Source organism: Phaethon aethereus (assembly GCF_964289735.1).
Source record: "Phaethon aethereus genome assembly, chromosome: 17".
Lineage (NCBI taxonomy): Eukaryota > Metazoa > Chordata > Aves > Phaethontiformes > Phaethontidae > Phaethon > Phaethon aethereus.
This window is the reverse complement of record NC_138593.1, coordinates 10,680,352-10,696,905: the sequence shown is the minus strand read 5'-3', so window position 1 is coordinate 10,696,905 and position 16,554 is coordinate 10,680,352. Positions and strand designations below refer to the sequence as shown.

The following is a 16,554-nucleotide window of genomic DNA, read 5'->3' as shown; positions in this document are numbered from 1 at the left end:
TTCTCTCGAAACAGATTTCTCCATCTCCTCCTCCCCTCGAAGTGGAACAGAGGCTGTATACCTTAATTCATATTGATTTTATCAAAAATAGTTTCCTAATAAAGCACTGTCCTCAGTAACTGTCACACATGAAAAACAGATGAAACAACAAGATTTACTTGCCATGCAAAAATAGCGTATCTATACTTCTAATGGCAGCAATCCCATTGATTTCTTTACTCAGCAATCATCCTGTCCTGTCCAAACACTGTCACCCTTTATTTCTGTAGGCCAGCAGACAGCCATTATGACATTTTGTATTGCTGGACTGAACTGTGAATGGTATCCATCATCATCATCATTTTCTGACATTAAAAAAATCACAAAACCCAAAATGCATTCATGTAGGAAAAATCTGATGAACAATAAAGATTGCTTACTGAGGAGACTGTTCAGAATGTAGTCCTGTGTTGTTTAGATGATTGACAATACAGTCTGAAGGGCAGTTGCCGTACTCTATAATCTCATATTAACGCCTGGGGTCAATGGCTCTGGAATTTTTCAATTTTACCATGATTCTAACATCAAAGGAATAACCATAATGTTCTCGCATTTTTGCTTGTAATTACTTGCTGATTTCAATTGAAAACCCATGTATCTGGGTCAACTGACCTCAACAGTCAGATTCCTGAGGGGAATGGAAGGGGAACTGTAATACAGACATTTGAAAAAGTAACATCTCATATGACTGTGGTAAAAATACTATGCTACCACATAAAGCATCTTCTGAGCAACAAAATGTCACATATTAAAGTAAAAATGCATTCCACTCATTTACTTATGAATTTAGGTTTTGAAGTACCAAAACTACAGAAAAACGGAGGGAGGGTGGTGGTAATTTCTTTATCAGGCTTCAAACAGAAGTTTTAGCAATCTGCTAATCACAGTTCCCAGACTAGAAGATTCAATAACCTTAAAACTACAGCTAGTCCCTCCATAGATTTCACACGTAAAATTCTCTGTGCCTTTACTTTCCCTTTTGTCTCTGTCATGTGACTGGATTTAGAAATAGTCTTCTTGTCTCAAATGACATTATGGTTTTTGGCACTGACCCTGATGTATCAACTTCAAGGAGAATTAAAATGATAGCTAACATCTAATACGCAAACAATATCTTTAATCAGCAAATTTAACAATTATTTAATTTCATTTCAGAGACTTATTCAAAACATGCTTTACTTTTCAGACAAAAGAGCTTAATCTTGGTGGTATTTCAGTAAGTTGTAAATTATCAAGAAACAAGGTGGTTTAAGTATCACTTAAACACTTTACTTGAGCTTTTATTCTCCGAGTAGTTCTCTAGCAGCAAGATCAATACTTTTAGGAAGAGGTCAGCCTAAGCAGTTAACCCACTAAAGAATGCTATTTGTGCTATAGCTATGCTATTAACAGGGATATTTTTCATTCCTTGTCATGCATGAACATGCCAAAACAAAGAACAAAAGGTGCACAAGAAAAATATGGATTTGGTCCTTGCCCTCCCCAGTTACTCTTGATTTTAATTTAGCTTCACCCCCCTTTCATTTTTTGGTTTTAATTTCAAAACAATCAAATATTTAACACTAGGTTTGAGGTTTGGTTTTGCTTGTTGGGTTGTTTTAGAGATGCCCTTAATTACACAATCAACCTATGATAACAGATTGCAGGTGGGTTTTTCAGTTGTTGGTTATTTGTTGTTTTTTTTTTAATTCCTGAAATCAGAACAAATATCTTTTGTTGTCTGCTTTTCAGTACTGAAAGAAGTGAGAAGAATGAATGATGTGCAGCAGGATACAATAATACTGACCTGTTTGGACAAATACAAATGTCATGCATGTAAAATTTAATGGCCTTAGACTGTTCTTTATTCTTGAAATGATAGTCTGCCAGTAGATAGTACAACTCAGTCACCACTGGTGGAGAATAGTCTGCACCATCCGGGAGAGACGGTGCCTGAAAATAAAAAAAGTAATGGTTCATATTAAAAAAAAGTGTTCATATTAAATGAGCTGCACACTTGTTTCTTCCTTGTAGTCAAAGTAGCCTTTTCATCACAGAGTATGAAGGTATTGAATATGAAGACTGTGAAAGCATTCCACAGATACACAGACCACTCACAAACACTAATGAACATCTCATACTGTCTCCATAATCAATATTACATCTTGCCATTGCAAGACTGAAAACTTTGGTGATGTCCTTCATTTAAATGCAATTACCTAAGGAAATCCAACATCATGGAATAAATCATTCCCGTAACTATCCCAATGTCAACATAAAAATAACAACAATAATTTTTACTCCTTTCAACTTTTTTTAAAGTAATTAATTATACCTTGCTGCATGTTCCTTCAATATAGGCAGATACAGTATCTAGGCTCAGCATAGGCTTGTCTGTTCGAGGAACAATTGTAGCAGTCTTCTTCAAAAGGTTGGCCAAATCAGCAGACACAGTACTGGTTTTGTAACTATCAAATTCCGGAAGAGCTTTAGGCTTAAAATATTCAAACATGAACAAAGCATCTTCCCATGTCAGATCAACCTGAAGAAGGAGGTAGATGAAAGGGGAAAAAAATTATCTCAAATTCCAAATTCAAAAGTGTATGAGTTTTTATGGCTTTTCTAGTTCATAAGAAGAAACATATTACTCTAACAGGAAACAAATTAAACCTCCCAAGAACAGAACAACTAAAGGTGCCGTTAATTTGTGCTGCTCACAAATTTAGCATACCGCTCATTGATTTAAAAGGCTAAGGTATTGAGCTGTAACTTAGTGTATGTCACTGAAAAATAAAGTCATTCTACTTGTTTAGAAGAGTTGCTCAGAAAAGTTGTTTATAAGCAAGAATCAACTGCAAGCACCCCAAGTGACACTGAGATCATGGGTATGATATGGAGGAGAAAAACTCCATACCTTTAATTTCAAACTCAAGTAAGAAGAATAAATGAAATGGGAATTGGACAAAATTCTGAAACTCAGAAATCTCCAAACTCTCTACAGAAAGGTACTTTCAGAATTTGTTCCTCATTGTCCCTTCACTTTTCTTTCTTGAAAACAGTAAAAAAAAAAAAAGGAAAGAATTTACAGTTCTCTTCCGCTAGACTAAGTTTTTCTCCTTTTATTATTTATCTTATTCCTTACAGTAAATTTTGCTTCTGTACTGGAAACGGGGAAGTTGCATTACTAAAAATCAATTTGTAAATGATTTCAATAAGAACTTTTTTATCCAGAATTGTCCAAATTTAACAGATCTGCAAGAGGGGCAGAAGGTAATCATCTCCTTATACTTCCCTTTTTCTTACTTATTCCCATTTTCTCATTATCTTAATTTTCTAACAGGTAAGAATCTGTTTGAGACACAGATTTTACAAATTTTCCATGAGTAATAACATAACATGATTTGTGTATTTGAAAAGGTCTGTTCAAAGGAGCCAGACAATTGTTTTACTTGTTTTCCATTTATAATTCTATGATCACTTGCATTTGGTAAATGCAAAAGTAATCTGAGGTTTCTGAACATCAGTGATTTTTCAAGGCAGAGGATTGCTTTTTCTGACTTGCTTTTTCTGTCCCTTCTTTCATACTACATATGTCATACTACACCCCTCTTCCCAAGTCACTCCATGGTTGTTCTCCAAAACTCAACTAAATTTCACACATTTCTCATAAACAGATATTTTACCATCGTAAATTTCAAAATAAGCTATAATTTACTTGCATAATTTTTAACAGTGACATTTTTCACTTTCATAAACTGCAAGGTTGGCTGCTAAAGTTTTCTTCTCTCAAGCTGACTTTTTTTCCTCTCTAATTTTCCTCAAACTCGAACTTCTTCTCTGTTGAAAACAGGAAAGTCATGGCTCAATAAAATTGATTTGTCAATAGTTTCAAAACGGCAGACTACTGTGAATAAGACTATACTAGCATTTCATTTCAAATATCTGACCCTCTACATTCATAAAGTCTGCCACATTTTTTAAATCAGTTTATTTTCTACAATATGTAAAATACATAAATTTTACACAGAAATAAAATCTTCCTCCAAAGTATATTAAGGAGCATTAAAATCAAACAAGTGTGTATCTTTCATCACTTCAGGATATTCCACTGACATTAAATAATACATATCTTACCTGCTGTACTGAATGTTCTTCTAGGTACCTTGCTTTGCTTTTTTTGCTAGGGAAACCATATAAACAATAAAAACACTGTTCCAAGGCTGTTTCCAGCTCTTCTTTGTATGGATGAGTATCTTCAGAAGTGGATGCTGCAAGTTCTTTTTGTAGTACCTGAACCTACAACACCACAAATATCAATGAAAGAGTTGTCTGCAAGCTGAAGATTGCATTGTTACCTAGTTGTCTGAGGGCAGATGATGAAAGCGACATTAAGGAACTATGTGCATTTTTCCCCAATTACAACCAAATATTACCAATATTTCTGTAAACTAGTCTTACACAAGTAATTTCAATGGCACTGTAACTGCAAGAAAGTGCTTTAACTTTTTTTCCTATGTTAATTCATGAACTCCTGTCTTTAATCAATGAGATCAGATATCAGCTTAATGTGTCAAATTTAAGACCATTCAAAGTTTTCCACTATACACCAAGTTGCTTTTGTGAATATAAACACTACAGTTTGTCAACTCTATGAATAAGGAAAAGACACAGAAGAATTTCTGCCCTAATTCACAAAGATCAATTTCCTCTGCATGGACAAAGTGGGGTGGAGAGGACTTTGCAGAAAAAGAAGGGATGGCTAATGAAAATCTGGCTAAAAGGGATATAGAATTGCACAACATTAGTAGTATTATACAGATGGCTACACACCAAGGCACGTGACTGGATTAATCCTAAATGATGAAACATGGTAGCAAGTTGCTATCTTTAACTTCCATATTACAAGAAAAAGTACCCATCAGTAGCATATTCTGGAAGATGCCATTACTCTAAAACATTCATTAAAGAAAACTGCAGCTGAATGCTGAAAGACAAAAGGTAATTCTTCAAAAATTTTCCTTAGGCTTCCTTAAAAAGCAAACCAAAAAAAGAACACAAATGAAAGACATTTCAAAGTCAATAAAAACATGTTCACCAAGAATAATCTGTGTAGTGGTGGGATTTTGGATCTTTACTTCAAAACCAAAACAAAGCCCACACTTAATCACAGAGGTTTAAGAATCAATTCCAATGTGTTCCACTATGAAATTTAAATTGAAATGTGTAAGTAGAAATTACATTCATAATATCTTATACATCTAACAGCAGTGTCGTGTGTGTGTCCCCAGTATCAGAGCGCATCTGTTATGTCTAAAGAAAAAACTCATTTGAAGTGGTAAAAGAGAAATGCTTCTACTGTAATCGTCATTTGGGAGATTGAAGGGTACAGAAAAATACCGAGTTCTCCACTGTGATTTGCCTCTAAAGTTTCAGAAAGCTGTATATTACCAGGAGAGTTCTATTAGCTGATAATTAATTTCCTTTAACATTTTTCCTCTGATAGAAAGCATCACCTTTCATTTATTCATTTTAATAAGATCTGACTTCTCCAAGCCAGCCACACTCATTCCTCAACACACTGGTTAACTTAGGATTTTCCTCAACTGAAATTTTGCAGTCATAAATTGAAAATGCAAAACATTCACCACGCAATTCATATAAAAGCTCATCATATTACTTTTACAGTACTTCAGCTGCCTGTTTATCATCATTTATCATTTTTCAACATCTAGGATTGTAATCTCAATTATTTACACATACAATGCATGCTACAAGAAGCTTCTCATACTGATTGGTTTTCCTGACACTACAAACACTGCACATCCTCACAAGGCAAAATTCTGTCATTCTACATGTAAGAAGCTCATTTGCAAGTGCTGTGATTAACTATAAGATGTTAATCCTCTTCTACTTAAAAATCTGTACTAAGAACAAAGTATCATTTATTAAGAGACAAAACCTGAAAAATATAAGTGAAGACAATTCTTAGAAGGTGTTTCAATTAAATTTTAAGCCACAGCAGACACGTTATTTCCACTACTTTTCCTGTAAAAATTTGTGAATTCTGAAATTTACAAAAAGTGTAGATAAATAAGTTGAAAGGAAGATATAAGCATCACAGGATACTGTAACAAAAGCATGCTAGTGCTACTGCTGCAAACAAAATCACAACTAACACCAGAAACAGAATTCTCACTTGAACAGTGTTCAAAACAATCTCCTGTTGTCTTACTCAGCTTTTAAATTCTTGGCAGTAACCCAGAATTGTTCTTAATAATTCAGACTTTGACTACTGCTAAAGGACTTAACTACAGATTAACATCTTCTCTTGCACACCACCTTCAGACACAAGCAATACAATGTACTTGAGCAGACAGTTTACCTACAGAAGGTCATCGTTTAATACTAGTCTATAAAACACACTTTTGTCTAATATTCTTGAAGATGCCTTTCTCTTCAAACAATTCATCCCATTTTATCTTTGTTTTTCTTTACCCTTCCAACACCCTCTTGTCTCTGAAAATTAAATTCTTGTGCTCAATACCACGTTATATATTTAGTTTAAGAAGTGGGAAATTCTGTGACTGAAAATCGAAGATTTTGTTCAAAGTACCTGATGACATTTGCAAAGATCTAGCTGCAAATACATTCACAGCTCTCAATCATCTGTAGTTTATTCAGGCTCACAGGGCATACTATCAGACTCCCCAGGCTGTGGATACAGACACAATTTAGATTCATCACTTTGGAGCACTGCATCTGAGGGCAAGCTCAAGTTTGGAAACAGGCTATTTTCATGATGCACAGTGCCTGAGCTAGTAAGCCCTCTGGACCCAAGGCAGACCCATACAGAGGAAACTCAGGTGTATCACCATTATGCTCCTAATACCAGTGAGACTGAGGAGAGTAGGATGCAGAGATAGTCTAACGGTCCTACACTGAATCAGCCTCATTTCAAACACTGTTCATTAGCTCCAGTCCTACCAGGGTGAGCTGACTCCTGCAGAAGCCCTCAGGCTTTCCCCGCCATCCTTCCTAGCTGTCTAAATTACCGCCCGAGACACACTGCTGCTCAAATGCAGAGGTAGATGGGGTCTGGCACTGAGCTGTGGTTAATAAGCTCCGGGGAGTGCTGAGAAGGGAAATTAAGAGATTCCTGAGTAGCTCTATGCAGAACTAATCATGATTTTCTCTTGGCTGAAGGTAATAAACCTTGATGAAGCCAAGCTGAATCTGTAAGGTGCCACTTAAATATCCCTGTAGAGCACTGCGCAGTGAATGCCATGACACCGAATTACCTGGTGTCTTGCCAACAGCCAGGCTATCCCCGACTGTCAGTACTCTGCACAGTGGGAAGCTGACTGCTCTTCAGTATCTAAGCTAAGGATAAAGTGAGGAAACAGAAATAAACATAAAAATATTCTCCTTCAACCATGGGAAATTACTTTTCTGGTGTAACAACTAGACCTCAAGGAATCTTTAAAAAGGTCAACAATGAATGGGTAACTCCTTTCATCTAATAATGCTACAGTATTACTGCCCACATCACCCATTTCTGGAGCATATTAGATCTTCTAACATACCCATCTGAACAGAGCAAAGAACAGCCTTCAGACAGAGGGCAGTGAAGGACTGAAGTAATTCTTCATTCTCATCCTTTTTGTTCAATAGATGAACTTTATATGTATATTTGAAGTTATATTTAGTTAATAACATGAAAACAATAGAATTACTTTTTTTCCCCCCCCAGTCTGTGGTATAAAAATCAAGGCAGGTATAATCAAACAAGTCAAGTTAATCAATAGCAGAACAGCCAAGTACATCACAACTTCAGGACCAAATCCAGGTAAGACCACACAGTCTGTGAAGGATCAATAGCATTCCAGATGTGTAACTGAGGACAGACGATGGCCTGCAAATCTTTACTCTTGGGATTTGGAAGAGATAAATAACCAAGTTTAGCTGCAAAATTCAAACCTGAATTTTCCTGGATGACAGTTAAATATGCTCTTTTTAACATGTTAAATAGTATTTACCTATATCGAAAATGTGAAAACTTTACGTAACACTTGACAAATTCAGTTCTGTGAAGTGAGCAACTTATTTAGAATCACTGAGACAAGATGAATATGGAATCCCACTGGGTTATTTTAGTAGCAATTTTAAAGAAGCAACACTACAGTTTTTCTCAGCTTGTGAATGATGTACAGTACTATCAGACCGCTTGGTTATTCCTACTTCTCTTTCAAATCCTAGGAACAAAATAAAATACTAGTGCAAGAAGCAAAACAGAGGAGAAAATCAGAGAAAACAGTTATTCTCCTCAGCAAGGTTAAGTCCACAGAACAATGGGAATTATGACAGGAAATAAACTGTTCTCAGGTTTATTTTCACTTTTATTCATTTCTATTACTCACCAGATTTTAGAAAACTGATTTCCAAACAGCGAATGTAACTTCTTTATTCTAATGCTTAGGTATGCTGTCATTCTTCTCACATTGACTAATCTTTATTTTTCTTTTCTTTAACATAAGAGTTCTCACAATTAAGGCTTTTGAATATAATTTTGATTACTGAACATGAGCACGATTCTTGACTTCTTGTCTTTTTGAGAAGAAATCACCCTTCAACATATTTTTAAAAGCAAAGACTACACCCACATTCTTCCACCTAAAGGTCCCTAATACTTGAAACTTGGTCTCACAGTCTGTGATGACAGAAAAATGTCCTTAAAAATTTAATTTTGCTTTATACGAATTTAAAACAATTCAAGCTTCATCTTTGGTTAAAAAAAAAAAAGTCCATGTACTGAGTAGCTGACAGCTATCCATGTCCCTACTACCAACTATCCACATCTCTGCTGCACCCATCTTTATATCTAATATCTTTGACAACACAATAAGGTTTCACCACAAAATAAGACTTAAACCCAAGTTCCTTCTGTATCTTGAACTAGCAACATGTTCTGGAGAACAACAGAACAAGAATCAAAACCTAGGAAAAAATCTACAATTAACAAAATGAGTTATGCAATGCTTTACAAAAGCTTTGAAAGAAGTCTTTTCTGCATTTTTACTTCATATGATTAGATTATCCTTCAAAGCACAAGATGGTTATCTTTGGTGGTATCTAAATTTTGCCTATCTTCAGAGGTACTATACATTATAATGAATTCATGATGAACTCGGCATTGTTCAGAAAACATCTAAAGTGGCTACATATGACACAAAGTATTTCCCTTTCCCTTTCCTCCTTCAGTCCATTATTTTAAATCCCTTTTATCCATGTGTTATTGGACTGGAGAAAAAAAAAAGAAAAGTAGACCTGAATATAATTGCGGCTGATTAACAGTACATGGGAGGAAACAAAAGTCTGCATTGTCATGTCATGTCTGCCTCACCTATGCATAATTGAGTAGAATTCTCTTTCTAATATCATCAATTATGAATGTCAAATCTACTTAACTGCAAAATCATTATCAAGTATTTGAGCTCTGAGGAAATAAAGGCATGGTATACAAGAAAACTGGTCTCTCTCAGGAAGAAGAGCTATGCAACATTATTGCCAATCACTTTAACAGCATTTTTCCACTCAAGATATTTGGTACTCATTTCTGGCAAATTAACTGGCTCATTCTCCGTGCTATGGTTTGGTTACTTTCTGGCATCACACTCCTTGTGGGGAACCAGGGTTTTCTGCTCCTACAGCAAACTCTGCTAAGCCCACTTGCTTGCTTTCCTGTCTAAAAGACTGAAGTACCCGCCCACGAGAATGCACTGCTGAGATGACACATGCCTCTTGCCCAAAGTTTGCCATTTCTATCCTACCTAACTTACCTCCTGGTTGGGGGACAAAAGCCACAGTCACTGCTGGACTACTGGAGCAGGAAGGATGCTCCATCCACACATACAGCTCACCATCTAGCAAGACATTTGTGCGATAAGCAGGAAAGAAGGGATTTTCTGTTTTGTCTGTTATTCTTCCTGACATTCCTCATGCTCCCTCTCCCTCTCTTTGGGAGATAGAGTTGGGGTGATCATTCACCTTCAGTTGTGAATTTAGAATTGTTGCCCTTAATTCTCAGAGGACAGCTGAAAATTAAGAGTTATTACCAAGCAAAATGTTATTTGAATATCTAAAATAAAATTTTGAATTTACATCAGAGTAAACCTTTGCTGCAAGCAAGGCAGGGGTGTGGCTGAGCCAGACACGGAAGGAGAAGATAAAACTGGATATAGATTCAGTATTCAGGTATTCCGTTTCCACAGGTCACAAGCTGCAATCAGTTTTATACATTCCTTACCAAAAATAAAACCCAAACAACCTCTGACTTTACCACAGGAAAGAATATACAACAATGACAAATTACCATATTACCAGTCATCTGGATGAATGCTGATGAGTGCCAGAAATTTTTATTAGCTTCAAACATTGCCTCTGTTTATTTTTAAAAAGAGTAGAAGATGCATCTTCTGAAGCTAAGCACCACAAAATTCAAGTCATTCAACTGACGTTTTACCACCATCAGTGGCTGATACAGGTCCACATTTCTCCTAAGTACTCAGAATAATAACACTTCTCCAGTGCTTTCTCTTTCAAGGCACGGTTGATCATTTGCTAATACCCATTTAAGATGTTTTTACAGTACCAAGTCAGTTATCCAAAGGCATCTCTTAACTGACAAAAAGTTCTGCTTAGAAAGCATACCAATGGACAGGGGTCTGGAATAACAAGCTTTTGCTATTCAGATTAAACAGACTGAAATGTTCATGCGTTTGTCTAGAAGAAGGAAAGTGGATTTAAAAGTGTATTTTTAACATGAAGACAAGGCAATAAACAATCTAATATAACTTTGAAGTTGTTCCCTACTTTGAGATGGGGGTTGGCCAGACCAACTTTCAGAGGTCCCTTCCAACCTAAACTATTCTACAATGCTAACACTTACATAGAACTTGAGAAGAGCACCATCTGAATTGCAACACCAGGATCTTCTTCCCAAATACTCGTGAGCAGTGTTCAGCAGCATGAGTGAAGAAGGCAACATAGGGGTATCAGGACTCACTGGAAGAAAAAAGTTGGTAAATATTTAAGTAGCACAGAACTGAGTTAAAATCAACTAGCCAATGCTTCATCGGGCAAAAAGAAGTTTCCTCAGTGAAAAGGAAGTGATGTTTGCATACCTCTCTACACCCTCCAGCCAGCAAGATAAGGCAACACACAAGTATTTTCTTATTTATATTCCAGAGCTAGATGGTAAGGAGCTCAGCTCCAATAAGTAAAAGTGAATAATTAACCCACCTTCTTCTCCCTGGTTCTGCTGCTGCTGGCAGCAAAGGGATCGAAAAGCGTCTTCCTCATGCTGGATGATCCTGTGCAGGATAATCCATGGAAGCACTGAGGAGATGTATGGTTCTTTTGGTTCATCCTGGATTGCCATGCTGCAGTCTATGATCTAATAAAGAAACAGACATTATACCGACAAAGTGATACAAAATAAATGTCAGATGTAAATACTTTCCAAAGAACACAAAGTTGGTAATGCACTTAAGGAAATAATCTAAAGTTGAGTCTCAGCTTTTCACGAGTAGTAGTAAGATCAGCTGGTATGGGGAAGGGTGTTTCCCCTAGCCTGACATTGCTCTTGCATCATCATTTTCCAACCAGTTATTTCTCTGTTAATACCGTATACAAACAATTCAAATTAAGCAAATGCGCAGCATAAATTCTTAGTGTTAGTAGGTCTCATAACTATACAAGAAGTTTATCTACAAACCAGCAAGGAAGAGGAACTTAGTTAAAAGAATTCCTGAATTCTTTACCAGGTCTTACAACAACTGTTAAAGACCATTTAAAGAATCATTAACAGGTGCTATATAAGTGATGTAACTGAATAAATTCTGAGCAACACAATGCTGTGTCATGGAACCATTGTCCTAGCATTTCTCATGGACAACTGCCCATTTTATTGCCACGGTGCCAGAAATTTCTGAATTCCTACACTTTTCTCGCATTCTTTCACACATACAAGTTTTTCTATTGGTATTTATATAGACAAAGAATCATATTTATTCTTGCTACAGAAACCATTTAGGACATTAGAATGAATACTCTGTTCTCCAAAATTCCATTACATTCCGTAACATGGTGACACACATACAACTTTACACAATGAGAGTATGATTTTGTGAGTAGTGAAGGTCCTTGGCTTTTAATGAAGTAAATGGAGATTTGAGAGTTGCAAGCACACTGGATTTTGACATTAACTAGACTAGCTCCTTAACAGAACTGAGAGTCTGCCATTTGTTACTTGGACTGAAAAATATTCATTTAGTAGTTTTAAGGTTTGAAAGCACCTTCTTCTAGAAGGCTAAAATTAGCTGTATGTGTAATGCTAGAAACAGTCTGCACGTTACTTTTTTCCCTGCCCTCTTCTTGTGAGCCTCTCTGTTTTTACTGGAAAAAAACATTAGCTTGGCCAGCACTTGCAAGCAACTCTACCACGTTAGTAAAGCTTACGGGATCTTGTCGTCTAGCTCAAAGCATATACAACCAAGATCAGTGCCATAACTTACAAACTGCACCCAGTCAAGTTAATTAGTCTTCACATTATCACAATTTCAAACAGCATAAGAAAATAGTGTTGTTCCTTGGGTTATCTACTACCATTCTTTGATTATTTTAGGCAGTTTGGTGTTTGAAGGTACCCACTGTTACTGATCCTAGCACAGGTGTTCTCAGTGCATCTCTAACATACTGAAATGAACGTAAAGACCATGAAGGTAATGCTCATCTTCCCCCAACCTTCCCCCAACAAAAATATAACACAAAACATCACTGCAAGTGGGTGGCAATTCAGACCGCAGCTGTATCATGTCTGAAGGTCTGTAGCATGCAAGAGCTCTTCCCTAGTGCAAGTGAAGAAGTTACCTGAATCAAGTTGTTTGTTAATCGAACAAGGCTTGGTGTTACAGAAGAGTCTTTCAGGATGCTGTTGACTGATGATAATGAAGTATCTATTCCTGTGAGCAGCTGTGTTACCGTAGCAACCCACTCTTCTTTAGCAGAGGCTGCTGTCATATTAATCGTCTGTTGAATTGCTTCATTCAAGGCAACTTCTGAGTGTTCAAAGCATTGCTTGTAATCTTTGAGTTTGAGCAGGGAGTCCTAGGGAATGTAAATATGAAAAAAAAATCTATTATAAGGATGAAGGGTTTATTTTAAACCATGAATTCACAGTAGGGCAAAGCAATACACAGTTAATATGGTTACTTTAACAAAACGCTAACAGAACACCTTTATATATGACATTTAAAAAGGACAATAGAAGATGCATGGACCCTGGATGACAAATATACAAGTAAGATCTAAATTTTTAAAAAATCATCACTGAATCTTTATGCTTTAATGAGATGCAAGAAAAAAAAAATTCAGGAAAGGGATGTCTGTAGGTCTAAAATTCTTACGATATGCAGTTGAATAGAGGCCCTACAGAAACAGGGTTTGGATCTTTATAATCTTATGCTAACAGTTTATTACTTCATAAATAACAAAACAGCAACTATAAGGCTAGCATTATAGCAACATCCTCCTGCTTCTTTCTACTCTGCCAATTTTGGGTCACAGGATGGCATAGAGGCTGTAGGATTTGGTTCAGTACAGTTAAAAGAGCATCAGTCTTTTTTTGTGCAACGTTTTTTTCCCCCCATGAGAACCTGATAGGCTGAAATTGTTCCTATAGCTGAGGTAATTTGTATACTTATTTACAGTGTCAAATGGACTAAATCTATAGCAATTGTACTAGATATATCTATCAACAGTTTGTCCTTCATGCAGGACAGATACGCTACATCACAAAAATCATTCATATCCTACATAACTTTTAAGTTTCAGAATGGTTGTAAATAATCAGATTTATTTGTTGTTGTAAATAACCATATCAATAACCAGTATCAGCAAAAGCAGGAAGTATTCACAGCAGATGCAGAGAGCATGAATCCATCCATAAGTCATCTCTGCAAATGATTCAAGTTTATTTGAATTTACAATTTTTCTGAACATTTCATGTAGGTCTCCGACATCTTGTATCTTTAGACACGTTCTCAGCAAAAGCTGGCATATTGCTAACGATGACGATAAAGCTATGCTGTTCAGATCATGTACAGATTTGGTTACACATTGTGCTCTGTAACTAAGAGTTGTTAACCATTAATACCCACTCCAGAAAGCTTTTCATCCTGTTTTCAGAAATAAGTCTTAATCCCTTACTAAAAAAGATTTTTTAAGAAACAAAACAAACCTGTAGGAGAAGCAGCTGTGCTGGTCTCTCTGGTATGGATGTTACAAATTCCAGGTGTTTTGCTCTGCCATAACCATTAAAGCATAACGTTGGACGAAGCAGATGTACCACTGCATTATAATCCCCTGCCTCATACAGTCGCTGGATCTCTTCCAAAGACTGGCATCTCTCCAGAGATTTTAGGTTTTTTTCAATCTGCAAATATCACAGATGGCACAATCCAACTTTCATTTTGTCTTCATATACATTTGATTACTGACATTTCTCCTAGCAGTTTAGCTGTAAAGCTATGTGAATTCTACAGCTCCATCCAGGAATATAAACCAGGAAGAAAACACCTACTATGTAACACTTCACCCATTCCACAGATTTTTAATTATTACATAGTACATGACTTTAGTGCTACAATGACTTTAAACTTTTTTGCCTCAAATCCCAAAAGAACACACTTTTTTACACCGTAAGAATACATCCATCAGATGGACTTCAAAGTGAAGATGGCTTCTCCTTTGTTGGAGTTCATCCCCCAAAACAGCAAGAGAAACACTAGAAGATGGACACCCCTTTGTTTAAAGGTGTTATGTAATAACATAAATCAGGAAAGAGACTGCTGAAGTAAAGAGCTCATTTAAGCAAAGGTGAAATTTATGTTTACGAACAGAAGATAAAACACTAATCTAATAATCCACTGTTCTACATACAGCTGCTCTAATATTTTTACTTTGCATAAAGGCAATGTTAAGCTGTACAGGACCAACAGATCCAAAAGGTGTATTTTCGGAAAGGAGATGATAGCTCTGACATTAAACTATGAACCTGTCCTTTCACTCTTAGAAAAATTCTGGGACAGATACGGTAAACTTCCATCACAAAAGAGACAATTTATAGATGACCTTTGAAACTAGGAGGGATGGAGCGGGGAGAATACACCTACAAATTAATTCTTACCTCTTCTAAAGAAACAACAGAATCAACATGTAGATTAGGTAACCGTATTACAATGCTGCTTTCATTGCCAGCTTTAGCTTGCATTGTAGTTGAGCTCTGTAGCATTTCAGTGCAGATATCATAGTTTTCAAGTGCCTGTTCCATGTCTCCCTACAGAAACAGATCAGAGAAAACAAACAAAAAACCCTAGAGTTCTGTCTGCAGCAAGGGTTTCTAAAGCATGTAGGAAATGTTTAAATTCAGTGCAGGCACTGCCAGGATGACTACTGTGCATCCTCACAAATAAAAAACAAATCCAAATGACAATCTCAAATTAAAAAAAAAAAAGGCAGTATATTTTACCAGTAACTTTAATAACAGGTAAAACAAATCAGAGAAATAGAATTCAGCTTGCATAAATTCGAAAGATTAGACTGCTAAAATCCCCTTCCTTTAAAAACACGGAAGAGTAAAACAGTAGAAATAGCTTCTTCCATTTGTGCAAATAAAAACATTGCAGAATGTGAGAATGTGTCTTGACTCAAAGTGAATGCATTCTACTCGCTCTGTCCAACCGAAGTAGATAATGAAGTTGAGTCGTCAGGAGAGGAATGCAAGCTGCACAGGCAAAATGTAACTCTGTATATCTAAAGAAAAAATGGCAGTAGCTATATAGGAACGCTCATTTTTCTCAAGTAACTTTATTAGAAAGGAATTCATAGATGCAAAAAATAAAAATGGAAGGATCTGGTTAGTTCACAATTATGAAGCTGACTCACATTATTAGTTGACAATTGACTTAAACATAATCGATGCATAGACAAACTCTTTGATATCCTGAGGAAGCAACGCTTGGAGGGGAAAAAAAAAAAGTCTGGGATCAAACAACATTTCTTCCAAATTACTCCCCTAGTGATAGGTTTAAAACCCTCTGCTTCAAAATCTGCGTATTAAATTAAACATCTCCAAAAGAAGAATCATGTGACCTTGAAAAAGCAAAGGGGAGTGTAAACATACAGTCTGCTTCATGAAAAGCTGCATTTTGGACTGTCTGGGACTTCGATAGCATCCAATAGTCCAGGTCCCAAAAAAATCCATGTTCTGCAGCTACACAATACTACTCCAACTAACTTTGGTCCAAATGTATTTTTTTTTAAGCTGAACACAGGCTAATTTAAACAAAGACTTACATATTAAACATATGGGAATATTAGCTTGGCATGTGAGACCTCTTACTTCATTTCCACCTCTACCCTTAACTATTAACTATATAATATAATAGTTAATTATAATTAACTATTTAATTATCTAAA

At 36.1% G+C, this 16,554-nt stretch overlaps 1 protein-coding gene across 1 annotated transcript in view; it reads right to left on the bottom strand.

The window, feature by feature from the left end:
* The window catches only part of CABIN1 (calcineurin binding protein 1), a gene marked incomplete at both ends in the record, with an annotated part of 120,477 nt that overhangs the window by 89,812 nt on the left and 14,111 nt on the right, over positions 1-16,554 (bottom strand). The window contains 8 exons of the mRNA XM_082007744.1: positions 1,826-1,971; positions 2,354-2,560; positions 4,153-4,314; positions 10,964-11,079; positions 11,317-11,470; positions 12,946-13,182; positions 14,315-14,509; positions 15,263-15,412. Of these exons, the coding sequence (XP_081863870.1) occupies positions 1,826-1,971; positions 2,354-2,560; positions 4,153-4,314; positions 10,964-11,079; positions 11,317-11,470; positions 12,946-13,182; positions 14,315-14,509; positions 15,263-15,412 (1,367 nt within the window). The remainder of the gene's footprint in view (positions 1-1,825; positions 1,972-2,353; positions 2,561-4,152; positions 4,315-10,963; positions 11,080-11,316; positions 11,471-12,945; positions 13,183-14,314; positions 14,510-15,262; positions 15,413-16,554) is intronic.